This window comes from Acipenser ruthenus, chromosome 2, assembly GCF_902713425.1.
Source record: "Acipenser ruthenus chromosome 2, fAciRut3.2 maternal haplotype, whole genome shotgun sequence".
In the NCBI taxonomy this organism is placed as follows: domain Eukaryota; kingdom Metazoa; phylum Chordata; class Actinopteri; order Acipenseriformes; family Acipenseridae; genus Acipenser; species Acipenser ruthenus.
The window spans coordinates 94,313,229-94,330,968 of record NC_081190.1 but is presented as its reverse complement, the minus strand read 5'-3'; the positions used below and the strand labels follow the sequence as shown (position 1 = coordinate 94,330,968).

Genomic DNA, 17,740 nt, shown 5'->3' with positions numbered 1-17,740 from the left:
GCATGACTTGAAGAGTGCTTGAACAGTTTCGTAAAGAAGAATGGTCAAATATTGCCAAATCACACACCCACCACCACCACCACAACAACAGTAATGTTAACTTACAGCCATTAAGTAATACAGCTATGGAGCTGATAAAAGCTTGGATTGGATTCTGCCCTGGCCTGCAATGGCTGTCGCTGTGCACCCCTGCGCTGGACTGACAGCATTCCAGCATCGGTATCGTAAACAGTGGCCAATTCAATTATAAATGCGAAAACACTGCAGTTTGACATTTAAATAACATTACTACACAATTTATTCAGGATCTGCTGAAGTCCCTTAAGAGTGCATTTTAATCTATCATATGCCACCGAGTATATACAATAACAAGCTCTTAGGAACAAACACGGAAGTTTTTTTGGAAAGTTGTACAGCAAACTTGATCCAAGTGTACAACTATGGCCAAAAGTTTTGCATCACCCTATAGAATTAACAAATTTAGCTTCATAAAGTCAAATGAAAACTGCTGAATAATGTTACGTTAACATATTGAATTACATACCACTTTGTAATTTCATATATTTAGCAAAAAATTTGACATTTCAAAACATTTGTGCTATTATGGCTTCCAGGAGACACTTGATACAATTTTGTAGTTTCTGATTGTATGATAAATAAAATATCCAAATTATGTTCATATTGTTTTTTTTGGCCATAGCTGTAGTTTGCAAAGGGCCCAGACCACCAATACAAATGTGCTTTAAAACCTTTGTTCTAGTAAACTATGAATTAAATTTTTTGGAAGGTGGCACTGAACATCTACACTAAGGTATAGCCCATGACACACACTTTACTTGCTACATTTCATGTAAAGCTACAGCTACCTTCATAACAAAGCTTTCTTATTTTTACACACACACACATTGGTGCATGTAGTTTGCCAGGTATACTTCATGTAGCAGCATGAAAACAAACACAGGAAAATAATCTTCCTGCCGCTACAGAAGTGTAACAGGGTTAATATTAGGGAGATATAATGCAGTTATCAGTCATACAAATTGCTGACACTAATTTATTGCAATACTTAATTCAATATAAGGAATTTACAAAAATGTCATGGCTTTAAAATAAAAACAAGCTCTGCATTTTATATTTTTTAAACCACCCTTAAGTTGGTAAAAAAATATATATATAATTATACACACACAATTGTAGTCAAAAGTTTACATAACCCAATGGAAATGTATAATTTCTAAAAGTTTTGATTTTGTGGATGAAGAAAAGATTTACAAGAAATATGTCAACAATTATTGATTTAAGCAATTTTTTTTCAAAACTCAAAATGCTAATTCGAAAGTATTCATACTCTGTATTGAACAGTATAAAAGGGTTAGGCATAGGATGATTGCTGTCATTACCAATAAATCAATATGGGAAAAAGTAAAGAGCTACCTGAAGACCTTATGCAGAAAATTATTTATTGTCATAAAGCTGGAGAAGATAAGACTTCCAAATATTTGAGTATCCCAATTTCAACTACTGTTTCTATTATCAAGAAGTACAAGACTCATGGTACTGTCATAACGCTCCCTCAATCTTTCACCAAAGAACAAGTAGAAGAATTGTGAGGAAGGTTAATATCAATCTGAGATTGACTACCAAACCTATTCAAAGTGAATTGGCTGCAAGTGGGACTGGGGTTTCCATTTCAACCATAGGTAGAGTATTGCATGGTGAATGTATCAATGGTCAAAAGCCAAGGAAAAAGCCACTCTTAGGAAAACACAGACAATTGCTTAAAGTCTGCAAAATGGAATTTGAATGATGGATAGGAGTTCTGGTCTAAGGTTTTGTGGCGTGATGAAACAAAAAATTGAGCTATTTGGTCACGCTGATAGTTGTTACGTTTGGAAAAAGTCTGGTGAGGCGTACAAAGAAAAAGAACACCATACCTACTGTCAAGCATGGAGGTGGTAATATCCTTCTATGGGGCTTTTTCCTCTAATGGCACAGGAAATTTAGCTCCAATACATGGTAAAATGGATTCCATAGCATACCAAAAGATATTAGTCAATCATCTGAAACCCTCCATTACAAAACTTGGTTTAAAGCGCAAATGGATGTTCCATCAATGATCAAAAGTACACAAATCTATTTCAGAATGGTTAAAGAAGAATAAAATCAAAGTTTTGGATCTAAATCAGATTGCGAATCTTTGGTATGAGTTGAAGAAGACTGTGCACAAGAGAAGTCCTTGGAATTTTAATGAACTGGAACAATTTTGCGTTAAAGAATAGTCAAAATCACTAAAGAATCATACCAAAAGCTTGTTGACAAATATCTTAATCATTTAAAAGTTATTATTGCTAAAGGTGCCTCAATTAGCTATTAATTTCATTTTCCTTGTCAGGGTATGAATACTTTTCAATTAGCATTTTTTGGGGTTTTGAAAAAAAAAAAATTGCTGAAATAAATAAGTTTTCCTATAATTTTGTTTTTTAGAAGTTTCTAGAAGTTATAAAATTTCCATTGAGGTATGTAAACTTTTGACTACACGGGTGCGTATCTCACACACACAATGCATCACTTTAACTAGATCACTTTTTTACCAAAAATGTAATCATTTCTCTTACAGAAAAAAATTAAGAACCACCTCCATTTTATTGTTCCAACCCCCCCCCCCCCCCACCTCCCCCAAAACGACACTTGTCACACTTGTTTACATGAACATGAACAGACATGAAGTCTGCTCCCCAGTTTATTAAAATCCTTTGACAATAACGTCTGTCTTTCCACACAAATTAATCCGTATTTTTCGACCCTCTTCTCTTTACATCACTGGGTATTGTGCGTTTGCTGATTGAGTCCATGTTTTTCTATGTAACGTCTGCAAAGAAACCAGAAAAGTACATGTCTGAAATAGCATACACAGTCACCCTGTGCATGCATGTTATACAAAATAATTAATTTACCCCTCTGTTCATAGTACTTAATTTTTCACATTTATTATTGTATACAAATATTACAGCCAATACCAAGAGTAAACCCTTAACTCTGTAAAAACTAGAACATTGGCTTTGCATATAAAAGGTATATAGGGCTATACAGGTTTTCTGGAAATATAACTCCCATTGGTTTGAGACATTTGGGTTTTACTGTGAGCTTAGTTAGGCATATTTGAGCTTTTGGCAAACCAGTGTGAGGAAAAGTTCATCAGCTACCCATATCCAAAATACATCATGTGACATTTCAGTGTCTAAAAATAGGTATTTCAAGATATTTTACAATTATATTTATTAAAGCAGAAAAAAATTAGTCCCATTGAAAATTGATAATTTTTTGTAGAGAGATTATACAGCAAATATTCCTAAATATTTAAATGTTTAACTGAAAAACAGTAATACTTAATTGTAGAATATTGCATTTATGTTCACCTTTCAATTACATCTGTTTTTTACCATCAGTGAATTAACAAATAAAAACATAAATAAAATGTAAAAACAGCAGACACGTGAAATGTCCCCTTCTTGTACTGGACAGTGCGATCTTTAGCAGAAATATTTCCAACCTTTGATGCAGCTGGTGTCTTTTTCATTGAAGACATTTAAAAACTTGTGCAGCTCTGTGCAGTGTGTTCAATCATTTACCGGAAGCAAACTAAACCAGCTGCCAGGTTCCTAAATGCAGTGTAGTGGGTCAAGAAGACAAATGTTTGCTGTTTTCAATGCTAAAGAAAGTATATTTGTACTATTCTTTACGAAATGGGAATTTTCATGGGGAACTACGTATTACACAACAATGGGTTAATTTCATGGAAACCGTGAAATCCATGAAAAAATTAAATCCAGCCTTAACCATGTATCATACCTTCTTGCATATTCGTACAGGGCCTCTTTCCTATCTTGCAGCGACATGTGTCTGTCAGCTGTAGATCTCCCAAATGATTCAGCCGCAGGCTGTCAAGAAACAAACGGATTTAGTCATTTGTTTTGATTCAGTGCAACATGAACAGGCTTGTCATTCACATTTCCCCCCGTCCTGTAAATTCAACATGCACATGAAAATGTTTGACATATACGCCAAAATATAACCCCAGATTGGAATACGCTCATTAAAATTTAATTTCATCAAGTGTCTACAGTTCTATACACATATGCAAAACTCTGTGACATAAATACGTACAGACTCATTCATCTCCACTAGGCATTCCCAATGGGAATGATGTGGAATGGAGAAAATGCATTTCTTGATCAAGGTCAAACAGTGTGTGCTCTTTATATAACGTAAAACTTCAAATAATCGCCTGTCTCCAATACGCGCCAGGTCTGCTGGCAAATATTGTAAATAAACGCCAGGTCTGTCATTGCCATTGAAGCGGAGGAAGATGAGGAGGAGCTTGAGCATAATTAACTGCTAATAAAGTGACAGCGATGAAAGTCACTTAGGATTAATAAATAATAGAAAATGTAATTTAAGGTAGGCCTACATGTAATGCATATTTGTTTAATGCAGTTATTACATAATTAAAAGTTGATAATTTTAAGTGTGCTGAAAGTAGGCCAGATACAAACCTCTTGGTGTATTGTAACGTGTTTTGTTGTATTAATGTACAAGTTTGAGATTAAACAAATTATTTTTGATAATGATACTTAATTCTTTTAATGTTCATTTTCAAAAACATTTTAGTAGTTTGTATTATTGTGCTATCTTAGTGGATTTAACCACTTATTAAATTAACAACAATGGTAGATCTAATTCCGTTTTTAAATACAAATTCGTGCTTCTGCTTGTTCATTTTCTTTTGCATAGGCTACCATCCTTGTTAACCAGAGCATATAAAAAGACCGTAACAATACTTTCGTTTTATACTTGAGGGTGTACAACACAATGTAATTTTGTTATAACACAAAACTGTTACTTCGTTCTCACTGACACAACTTTTCTTTTCCTGTGGACCTGGAATGTTTAAATTGAGTTACGACGTCGCTGCAAGGTTGTGTGTTAGCGGCTTCTCAATGACCACATGAAGCATGTGAAGCTACAGATCCAATATAAACGCCGGTCTCTGGCAAATATTGTAAATAAAACACCAGCATTTAATTGAAGTTTTATGGTATACTGCCCTGGCATTTATATTTCACAACAAGGCAGTACATTACCTTCAAAGCAGGAGCGGAGGCTGTGGCTCCAATGGCATTCAAGGAACTAGTCTGGATAGCGGCCACACTCGATCCACCAGAAGAGCCGGAATTCATTTCCTCTGCTCCCTCCAACAGGTTAGCGATGGTCGTGTCAACGCAGTTTGTTTGCACTGTTTCAGATAGAAGCAAATATAAAAACATTTTTTGAGGCTGAATTATAGCAATTTTTTTTAGTTCCAAAATCACCTGCTACTAACAAAGGCTGTGTGTTAGTAATTTTTCATAACTACACTGACACACAAAGTTAAGCTCTTATGACATGAAAGAAGGTGTTGACAGCATTCTTTTCAAGTTTTATTGTAAAAGAACAGCATTTAAATATTGGATGGAGGATTCTCTAGATACACCACTGGGGATATGTATCCCCTGTTGAGGAACTGTGGTTAACTGGCTGCCCATTCAAAAGCTGAAGATGCAAATAAGAATGTATATACCAAGATCTCTCTTGATGACGCCCAGGGGAACATGTGGAAGCACTTCCTTAACCTGCTGAACCATCCCAGAAATCCTCATGTCTTCCATCATCGAGTTACTAGCCATAAACCCCAAAGAGATAGTCCTGGGTCTCGCACCTAGTGACTGATCTGCCAAGAGAAATTGTCGTATTTCTAGGCTTGCTTATTGGCACAGCACACATACACACAATGCAGTTAACCTTGACCATAAAGCAATCCCACCTACAGTTATATGTGATGCTCTCCACCAAGTTTAATTAAAAGACTAAATTCCCAAAGCAATTTACTGCAAAGAAAAAAAAAATATCTAATGAAATAAACCAATTGAGAAATTTAACCCTTTGCAGTCCATTTATTAAGTGCGCGTCAGGCGCGACAGGTCCAATTTATTTTCACACGCACAGTTAATTTTAGACGCGCTGTTTAAAATGTATTTTTTTCCACAGTCAAACGGGTTTAAATGGCCCTGCAAATCAACAAAGCACTCCATAGGCTTCTCCAGCCCCACCACACCCTTTCGTTCGTTATCGCTTTCATCTATGTAAGAAATAAATAATAATAAAAATAATAGTTGTACATACCGATCAATCATCTCCGGATCACTCGTTTTATCACCAAACTCCTCAATAATGCGATCAAATTCATTATTTTATTACTATAACATCTGAAAAAAGCTCTGCAAATGTCCATGATAGTCTCTGTGCGCTGACGCACTCAGCCAGCTTGTTTACTATGACCGCCCCGTTATCTGATACCTGATACCATGTATGCCTATTCATGAGATACGCTCCCCCCCCCCCCCGACTTGTTTCGGCTACTGTCGCTCCTACTCGGCAATTGAATTTTTTGCTTTTTCCGGAGAAAAAACGACTAGAAACCCGTTTTTTGCGTTGCTATAATGATGTCGGACCAAGTCCGACAAAGGACCTGAGAGGAATAATTGCAAAGGGTTAAGGGTTCTTAACTATTCCCAAGCTGTTTGAGGGTTTGTACATTTCCCCATAATGTCTTGCCTAATGGCCAAAAAAATAGAATGTGTTTCTCCCCCATCGTAAAGACTGTGTCAGTGAAATTGCTAATGCGAGAGATTGTAAAATACTAGACACTACAAAAACCTTTAATGGAAATCTATCAACCACAACGCATGTCCCAGGGGAGTGCTGTAATCTATACACCAGCTACTCCACACAGTTTATTTCAAGATGGTTTACAATGACTATTGTGTCGTTTCATTTTCTTTTACTTATATTATTACTGCAGTTATGCATCAGGTTGGATGTGACAATGCACATCATCTAGCCTTGAACAGCTATAGTTTAGATATTCATTTATGATTTGTACCCAAAAGATGCTTTCCAAATTCCGTCATCAAGGCTATGGCTTCAGAAAAAAAATTGTCTAATAAAGCCACGACGTCAGTATTCTTTATTCGCAGCAGACATGATCAGAAGTTATAGGTACTTACTTGAGTTTATTGTATGAGGTGCAATATGCCTTTTCCTCTTAAGGTGCTCTGCTTTATCTGCTCGAGTGATCTGCGTGGATACAACACCAAGCTTCACTGCCAACAGCTGCCAAAAAGAAAAAGGGGGTGCAAACAGGCTTTTTCATAAGAGTGACAACTGCAGGTAAAGGTTTGCCTAAGCAGCCGTGTTAGCCATCTCTGTTTCATCCTGGTTCCTGTAACATCCTCTACCAGTCTAACAGTAATGCAGATTCCCCAGGTGAGTGAGTGAAATTAGAGTTTGGTGAGCAGATTGGAACACCGCAAAGTATCTCTCCCTCCCAGGACAGTGGATCTTGAAATGTCGATTCATTTTTAAAACCAATTCTGAATTAGTCAAATAATTAAAGGATATTTATGTTGTGGTATATAGGCTATTACAACATACACACTTTGTGGCTAATGTGTGCCATATATTTTTTACAATCGACTGGTGAAATACAGTATCATTTTATATATAGCATTTTTTTTGAGCTTTGCATTAACAGAATAAGCCAAAAAACATCCCCTACACTGTCCAAATACTGTGACAATGAAATGAATGGGCAGCACACAGAAAATAAACGGTTCCTTAACTGAAAATGAGTGCAATCAACAAGCTGCTTGGTTGCAGCACTCTGCTTCACTGCTTTGCTCACTGCTGTGCCAAGAAAATTGATGTTCCAGCATTGTACAAATGGAGCAAAGTATAATAGAGCTGCTGAGCTTAGGTACACACAACCCCAAGTGTGATCAGTCAGTTTAATGCAGTTTCAACATTTTTAATCATGAACATTAAAAGAGTAAGTAGCGGGGTTCCAGAAAATATAGCATCACACGTCCCAACATGTTGATACAACTGATTAAATAACCTCCCTGTAATTTCTTTTCATGGTTAACATCCTGACAACTTTTTACACTTATAAATTATAATTATAAAGTCTGTTTCAAAGCTCTTTTCAAAATGTCTGCAACACATGGGTACGTATAACGCTATATTTTTCAGAACCCCGCTACTATTTAAGACCATGCAGTAAAAGATGTCAGCTCCAGTACACTTACATTTTAAACCTATAAACAAAATATCACTAAAAGCAGTTAATCTTGGGTCTTGTAAATAATGTTAGTCAATAGCTGAAACAAATATACAGTAATGAATGTAATAACTTTTTTACTAATAAAAATCTGCAGTTTAACCGATTCCCAGAGATTTAAAAATATGGCAGTCAAAATGTTGCAATACTGCATACTGTAACAATTTGCAAAACTGAATCCCAGTCTACCTTCTGAAACATTACTCATATGGAAGAAATCCGAAACATTTCTAAAGTTGAGGATTTTTTTTCCCTGTGGAGTGACAAGTTACCCTGTATTTGACAGACAGCTTTTTTTTTATTGTCTACAGGAAAAGAGGAACAGCAGTGACGCTGAACCGTTTCAGCTTGACTATCAGAAACACGACTGCTGATACTACAACTACAATAATATAAATCACTACAGAAATCATTGATAACATATTGTTCCAACCCTAGCACCAATGTTGGTAGTGGTCTTGACAGGTTGTTCTATGTCAAATACAATGATAGGGTTGGGGTCAAGATGAACAAACTCCCTCACAACAGAACTAGTTACCTCCTGGACTTTATTTCCAAACTCTTGACTGGAGTCTCCATCTTGTCTGGATACAGTAGGGAGCCACCTGAGGAAACAGGCAGTACAACTTCACCAAAAAGCACAGTGCCACAGTGTACACCACGCCCAGAGCTTGTCTAGCAATGTAACTGCTCCACTACTGAAAGTTTTTACATCTTATGAAAACTTGCGATTTTAGTTTTCAGATGACAAATAAATTAACATATTTCCTTTTATGCATCATTAAAAATCCTAATTTTCTACATGTACAGTGGTAGCTAGAGCCAGCTATTTAAATGTCGCGATACAGTCACGGTGTGACAATGCAAAAAATGTCACAGCTTTGCAATCCTGTTTGACTAAATGAAATCAGCTACACTTCATTAGTCCTGCCACAGGAAACCAGCAGGAAGAGTGGCGGCCAATCGTGCGTATTTTCAGAGTGTTGCTAAAAGGCACATGGTTTGGAGTGGGGATGTCACAGTATACCATGGTATAGACTGCCACTGTTTTTAAAAACCATAACCTACCAAAAAAAAAAAAACCCATGAGCCGCGCTGCCTTGCGCGGTGTTCAGCACAGGAAACATTGTTTTGAAATTAAACAAGCCAAACAAATGTCGGACAGTAACCAAACTCGCACGAGTAACGAAAGTGACCTATTTCCCCTACAAAATGGATAAAATCATCCATCGGGGGATATTTTGGGTATGAAAATAATGAAAAGGGCTTTGTTGTTGAGGATGGAAAACCAATGTGCAGAGCATGCAGGATTCGGGTAACAGCTAGAAGTGGGAATACATCACCTCTTCGCTCACACACACACGTATCACCCGTCCCTGTATAGCTTAGGTATGTACATTCTTAAAGCACGCATTTATAAATACAATAAAATACACTGTTTTTTGTACACGTAATAGATGCTGCTTGCAAACTCTATGCAGTAAACTTGTATTGCAGGAGCACGTTGTGGCCAAGTAAATAACTGCAGCTAACTTGGTCAAAACAGATTTAACAGTGGCAGTTCCATGAATGTTATCCTTCACATTTATTTTGCTATTTAATGTAAAGCTGATGAGCTAATCAAAATGTACTAATAAAGTATCACCAATACAGAACAGATGAACAGTTTGCTACAGATTATGAATAGTAAATTGAGGTGATCTGAAAACTTGCTTAGCCAGTACATAATATAATCTTTAACATTTATAGCACCATCATGTTTCTCAACCAATTCTGCACACAATAGTTCAAATTCAAACCGATGGAAAATATTTAGATTTTCTAAGTAACACAACTTCTTTTTAATTAATAAAAATATTAGTTGAACACTGTGTATTTCTTTAAGTAGCCATTTAAAATCTGTGAGGCTACTGAAAAGACAGCATGTAAGTGAAAATGAATTCCCAAAAGCAGTGTTTATGTGCAACTGAATTAATTCTGTCCTGCTGAATTTACCGTTTAATGTGTTTTTTTCTTTCTTTTTTTTTTACTCCACAAATAATGCTGCACGGGTAAATTAATGATCATTAAAAACAGTGACAACTGTAATGTTTGTATTTTTGCAAGGTCTGATTAAACACAATTCATATTTATTATATTCATTCTATACTGTAGTCCAGTGGTTTTCAACCAGAGATACATGTACCTCTGGGGTACTTCTAAGGGTCACAGGGGTATGCAGGACAACTCAAATGCACAAATAAAAATGAAAGTAAAAGAAAATAATGACCTTAAACTGATTTTTTACCGGTATTATATATTATCTCCAAACCACTGTGCAAAAATATTTTAGCAGCTCAAAGTGAATCGCAAATGGAAAAAAGAAACCACAAAATCTATCACGTCCGCACTTTCCACCTGTATGCATGCGTGATTTCAAATGGTGGATTTATTTGCTGTTAATGGATACACTTGCAAAAGAAGAATGAAGGAAGAAAACTACAGAAAGTTCAAAGCAACAGATGGTTATACTGAGTCCCTTTGGATAATCTGTATGCTGGCTTTAATAAAAAAATAATAAATGAAGTGCTAATGTCCCAGGTCCACCAACCTGGACATGCGTCCAGCCCCGGGACATTGGCACTTCATGTCATGAAAAGTTCTAATATTTAAAAATATTTGCCGAAGACGTGTTTTCCGTATTTCCTGAAATAATTTAGATGAGGAAACCCGCAGTTCACGTGCCACCTGATTCAGTGCGCTTCAAAATTAATTCTAGGAACAATACATTTCATACTTTTTTTTTTTTTTTTTTTTTAAATAGTTTTGCTAGTTTCGTGTAACTAGCAAAACAAATTTCATACAACAGTTAAACTAGATAGACACAATAATACATAAAATATAAGGAATTATTGCACTCACTAGTAGTCCTGAATTTTAATTCTTACTGTACATTGTCGACTTTTGTCACCCTTGGGAAATGCGTTAGGAAATCCATTCATTACTTCTCAGGCTTAAACGCGCACACTGCTGCACGGTAAATGAAAATAAATGATGAATATGTATTTACAACTACTGTGGGTTGCATATACTCAAAAAAAAGGAATCATCAGATGAGCATATTTATTTATGCTTTGTCGTGTGCATACCCATTTTTAGCTGAACAGATTGTTGTTCAAAATTCTGTTAATTTGAGCTGTTACTAGAATCGTACAGCACAGTATAAAATGACTAACTCAATGTAAGCGTTGCACTTTTGATATTCACAAGCTGCAGTGTGTCACATCCGCAGACAAAACTGTTTCAGTAGTAAATCTGTAACAAACCAGTTTCTAGTCAGATAACACCATCCAGCTGCATATCGCATAGGGATGTGCTTTTGGTACATTTTTATATAACATTATGATGTATACTGACAGCCCTGGTTAGAATTTTCTAAGCAAAGAAACCCCAAATAAGCAAATAACGTTTTAACATCACAAAGACTTAGTTTAAAAAAAAAAAAAAAAAAGAACACAGACACCAAAGTATATATTGAAATTAGGGCTATCACTATTCAAATTTTTGATTGGTTAGCCTAATTTATGGGCATTAATTGATTATCCAGTAGATTCACATTTTTAATAAAGGTAATGATCTTATAGCGGCTGTCCTGCATGCAATTAAAAAAAAAAAATCAATAGAATCTAATACATTGTTATATTAACAATGCTGTTCAGGGATCGGTGCCACAAAGGAGAAATCCATATATTTTTTTTAATATCCCCTTCTGTTAAATTAGATATATCAAGGACATTGTTTAAAAATAAACGATTTACATAAAGGCAGCAGTGTGAAGTAGTGGTTAGGGCTCTGGACTCTTGACCGGAGGGTCGTGGGTTCAAGCCCAGGTGGGGGACACTGCTGCTGTACCCTTGAGCAAGGTACTTTATCATCAGTAACTCCACCCACATTTCTGAATGTTTTCATTTCAAATGGTAAAGCATTGAACATGTTTTTGTGGTGCTGCAATTTTGTTTGGCATAATTATTTACATACCACGGGTCTCTCGTCCAGTTCCTCAAAATACTTTGAAACGTCGCTTTGCTTTGTTCTTTTGTTTAGAGATGCCATTTTACTAAAAATAACAACCTTCAGAAGAAACGCTGGTCATTAACTTTACTACCCTGTGTGGACTGGACCATACCACACATACTACAGCATGAAAAACAGAGTGCACCAATGAAGCGCCAGATCGACAGAGAATACAACCCACCCCAGTGTCAATCTTTCTGTTGCGCCAATTAGAAAAGCTACTTGGAGGCAATTGCCAAACCCCTTCCTTTTTAATATATCTGCCCTTACTGTGGCACCAGAGCAGGCGGATACCAGACGGACTGACACTATAGGATAATAAATTACTAAAATTAATACATTGGTGAAATTTGTCACGTGACCGATTATACATCTAGCATATTAAATAAACGTTTAAACACTTCTTTAGAGTTGATATGTTTAAAATTACCATCCCTAATATCGCACTGACTTCAGTTTTATCACGGAGAGAACCGCAGCATTTTTGACATTTTCATACCTGACTGTGGATACCACTGTACTTTGTTTTAATTTTAGTATTTGGTTGTATTCAACTGCTTTACAAAAAGTTGTCCAATGCTCAGAAGAATACACCCTCTGTCAAACAAGCCTATGTGAATTGAAGTCTCTCCTCTTGGATTACTTACATCACCACTTAGTATTAATTAAGCAGTCTTTGCCTCATAGGACATCACTGCAAGTGAAATGTAAACTGGTATATTTTATTTTATGTTAATCGAAAATTCCTTTATTAGCAGGTGTCCAAAGGGAATAAGAGGACATGGCTGCCAGGTTACCCTGCTATCCCCCACCCACACCAGTAATAGTAGTGTGGGTGGGGGAGAGCAGTGTGGAGTAGTGGTTAGGGCTCTGGACTCATGACCGGTGGTTTGTGGGTTCAATCCCAGGTAGGGAACACTGCTGCTGTACCCTTGAGCAAGGTACTTTACCTAGATTGCTCCAGTAAAAATCCAACTGTATAAATGGGTGATTGTATGTAAAAATAATGTAATTGTATGTATAAATAATGTGATATCTTGTAACAATTGTAAGTCGCCCTGGATAAGGGCGTCTAAGAAATAAATAATAATAATAATAATAATAATAAGTCAGTAATAGTTAGTACCTTACTTGATACACTGTGAAAGGGATGAACAAGGTCCACAGCAGTTCTAAAATCCAGGAGGACTCTTCAACATTCTAAATTCAACAAAACAGGGTTCAGGGCATGTTAACCGATGACAAGCTGTGTAAAATGTTATGACCTTGACAGTAAACAATGTCCAAGTTTGGAGGCAAACATGCACTTGGAAGCATGTTCTAATCAGAAGGCCATCATGGAAGTATCAAGCATAATTACTCACAAACACCTTTCATTAACACATCATTCACTACTGTCAAAAATCAACTCGTGCTGACAGAGGAACACACTGGGCGAGGACAGACTGATTAAAAACGAGATTGATTTCATGAAGAGATAAATGTCTGGCTATGTTTTTACTTTTTTGTAGACTAGTGTGCACAGAAATACACCTGCCATCACATTCTCCAACTCAAAAGCTTGAATCATACCTTAAACTTAGTTAATCTAGGGCCAAAAGCCTGACAACAAAATTGCTGTCTGTAGTTTTCCATTTAAGATGCCTGTGTTATGCTCTATATGCAATACTTCAAAGCTGATATGTTTATTGTTTGTTTGAACTTGGTGTATATAAAAAGTACTATTACCGCTGGTATAAAAGGCCTTTTGACAGACAGAGCCACAGGCTGGACAGAGTCTGAAACAGAGAAGGGCCAGGAACTGAAACAGAAAAGAAAACAAGGAAAAGAATGTTACCTCTGACATCCTGTCTTAATTTAAAAGAGAACATTGTGAAAAACCCGGAAAGAGAGACATTTATATTTACCTAAATTTGAGGAGGCCAGTCTTGCCGTTTGTGGTTTCCTCTTCTGGATATAGCAAGAGAGGCAGGCTGCCCTGCACTGAGCAGTACTGTTTGAGTGACTCTGCCCTTTCAGACCTGCTGGAGGTGAGGCCAAACTCCATGAACCCCCGGGCCCAGCAAACAAAGCCAGGAGAGACATCCAACACGGGCTACAAAAACAAATATTAAAATTAGCACAACTAAAAGCAGCACAACATTAGATACATTAAAAAAAAAAAAAAAAATCTAGAATTGAGAGTTTTTGTGAACAATAATCTAATTGAATGGCTTGTAAACATGCAGTAAAATGGATGTGGAAAAGTTTTGATCATCATATTAACAGGCAGTTTGAACAATATTGCAGAACAAGGTAAGAAATATTAACCCTTTACTTACAAATGTAAGAAATACAGTATTGGGGTGCCACAGTTGATAGTTAAAGTAATAGGGCAGCAGTGTGGAGTAGTGGTTAGGGCTCTGGACTCTTGACCAGAGGGTTGTGGGTTCAATCCCCAGTGGGGGACACTGCTGTTGTACCCTTGAGCAAGGTACTTTACCTAGATTGCTTCAGTAAATACCCAACTGTATAAATGGGGAATTGTATGTAAAAATAATGTGATATCTGTATAATATGAAATAATGTATAATGTGATATCTTGTAACAATTGTAAGTCGCCCTGGATAAGGGCGTCTGCTAAGAAATAAAATAATAATAATAATAATTATTTAATAAAATAAATAATATATTGGTGCCGGCAGTATTTCTGCTGTTTTGGTGACAACACACTATTTTGCAAAGCATTTTATAACTTGTTTTATAACCCATGCTGAAAGAATCAAATAAATATTTAATATAAAAATGTAATTAAAAAAGCATGCTGTACTTACTGTGTTACAAGATGTCAGGAGGTTGATTACGTTGTGATCAAACTGTGTCACGTGATTGCAGACGTACACTTTTACATTCTTGTCCCTCAGACTAGAATCATTCTGCTTAACAAACACTCCCATAACAGAGCACATAACCCGGACAACAAATCTGTAACACAAAAGGGGTCACAGAAGGGATATTTATGAGGAGAATGTATACTGTGAGCATGTGCCTTGTGAATGCAGGTTTTAAATCCAGAAGCTCTTAAAGTATTTGTGTCCTTAAAAGTGAAAAGCCAGAGTGATAGCCCCTCCTAATATTTTAAAAAGGAGTCATATTTAGATCCACTACTGTTTAGATAAACTCAACAGACTACAGTATCTCTGAATCTTAAATCAACACATAGTGGTGTGGTAGGACTAAATAATGCAAGACCACTGGATTGTATAACACTGACCTGTCACACTTCAGAAACCTGTTGACTGACAATCTCATTGAAGCAAGAACATTATGCACAGCAGCAACTCTGGCCACTAATCATATAATTGTAATGTCTCTTTTGATTAATCAAATAACATTTGATATTCATTATGTTCTAGACTGCTGTTGGTGTCTGACAATATAAATAAATTACACCCATAAAAAACATTGAATTCATGGCAAAAATCCTTTGAAAAACTTTGCCAGATATTTGCCATTTAATTAAATTAAATTCCATTCCATAGGAAAGCAGAGTCTAAAACATGTTGCTAAGGCATGCATAGTTTGACCAAGTCAAATAAGCAACATAATCTATTCCACCTCTGGTGAGACTTAGTAGTACTGTAGTAGTAATCATAAGAAAGCATCCTGCTAAAATGGTAATTATAATATAACACACTTAACTTACCATAGGCAATTGCATTTACTGTGTGTGGAGTAGTATGAAGATGAATGTGTGTCTGTATGCGCAAGTGTATCAGGTTGCAATAAGTAGGTACAGCAAGAGTCTCTGCTTAGGGGTCCCGTACGCAATGGTATTATTGCATGCGGCCCGTTGGCTTGTGAAACAGCATCCACATCAGCACAGAATAGAAACTTCAGTTGTTCAAATCACAAGCAAGGCTACATTAGAAGGCGAACCTGTCATTAGGCAGGATAATCAACCACTGACTATCTAAATATCACAAAACGTTATAATTTATTTAGGTTAATTATCCCATGATGGGAACAGAAAAGACTGTAGCCGGCTACATTGGGGAAAAAATAATTAGAAAGAAGCAAACAAGTTTTGGAGCGCGATTCCTAATATATCTTTGAAGCACCCAGATCCAGCAATAAACAACAACATTCAAGAACGCTATCAATGCTTCAAAAGGTTTATAAACACCTACAGGTGGTTTCACAAACCCTTACTAGCACTAGACTAACTTACCTAAAAATAACTTTAGTTAGTTCAAAATTGTGGCCTACTACTAATTGGGGCCTAAGAAAACCTTTAGAGAATTACTGCAATATAGAAAAACGCTTTCGCACCACGTTCCTTTATAGTTATGCTGCTGATGTGTGTATTGTGTATGACATGAGGAATAACTTACCTTCTTACAAGGCTATCTGGCAGAGCGCAGCTCACTAAAAATACATGGACGCCAATAAATAACCTGAGAAGCATCAAACACAGTCCGACGGGAGCGTAGAGCAAGAACAGGAGCAAAAGGAAGCCATCCTTTGGCAACCTAAAAAAATACATAATGGTTAATATTCAGAACTTGACTAAAAATCTACATAATTTGTAACACTCACATTAGTTTACTTCCACTTCACAGCGCTAGTTCTACACTTCATATCAGTATTTGCACATTATTTACAGATCGCCATTTAGTTTAGGAAACCATAATATTTCAACTTCATTATCAATACATGTATTTCATTATCAATACATGTATTTCATTATCAATACATGTATTTCTATATATATATATATATATATATATATATATATATATATATATATATATATATATATATATATATACACACATACATACATATACATATACATATAAAGAAATGGCAAAAGGGGAAATACATTGCATCCCAACTTACCCAAACCAAGCTATCGTATCGTATATCACATGCAAGTTAAATTTGTGTCGATAAACACTAAATGACAACAATGTATTCGTTATTTTTCTGTGTAAATACACTATATTTATACTGCGGGTTTTTGTTGATTAAGCCGCGCGTTTGGCAGTACCAATACTATCAGTACATCAAAACCTAGCCAAGTCACCTCTAATTTAAAAAAAAAAAAAAAAAAACACAGTGTATCAACTTGACTGCACACGAGTCTTGTTGTTTGAGACTGAAAAAAAAAAAAAACGTTACATACCTCTGTAAGTCAAATAGCTGCTCTATTCCTGGAGTTGCCATTACTTAATGTTTCTGTAAGTCGATTCCAGTGGTGGCAAGATTATTTCATGCATACTATTTTTTATGTTTTGATTATTCCAACACTACTCTTCACCGCTCGTAACCCTTCCTAAATCAGGAGCCATGTTGGAAATGCGTGGAGCTTTGTCATTGGCCTGCAAAGAGTTGTGGGCGATGTAGTCCAAAGTGTCTAGTTCCTGAACAGTCCCAAGGATTGAAATCACGTGTTTTCACTTGGTTCATTGACAGACGTGAAGGTTTGGT

The 17,740-nt window shown here is 36.2% G+C and overlaps 1 protein-coding gene across 1 annotated transcript; it reads right to left on the bottom strand.

Moving 5' to 3' along the window:
• Positions 1 to 280: 280 nt before the first annotated feature.
• On the bottom strand, positions 281 to 17,719 carry LOC117408490 (lipid droplet-regulating VLDL assembly factor AUP1-like). Its single transcript, XM_034013501.3, has 12 exons — positions 17,436 to 17,719; positions 16,642 to 16,779; positions 15,082 to 15,232; positions 14,176 to 14,363; positions 13,997 to 14,069; positions 13,395 to 13,468; positions 8,754 to 8,820; positions 7,104 to 7,209; positions 5,618 to 5,767; positions 5,142 to 5,293; positions 3,850 to 3,938; positions 281 to 2,869 (listed from the first exon to the last, which is right to left on the bottom strand). The coding sequence occupies exons 1-12, from the start codon at positions 17,474 to 17,476 to the stop codon at positions 2,818 to 2,820; spliced, it is 1,281 nt and encodes a 426-aa protein (XP_033869392.1). The 5' UTR covers positions 17,477 to 17,719; the 3' UTR covers positions 281 to 2,817.
• Positions 17,720 to 17,740: the final 21 nt, after the last annotated feature.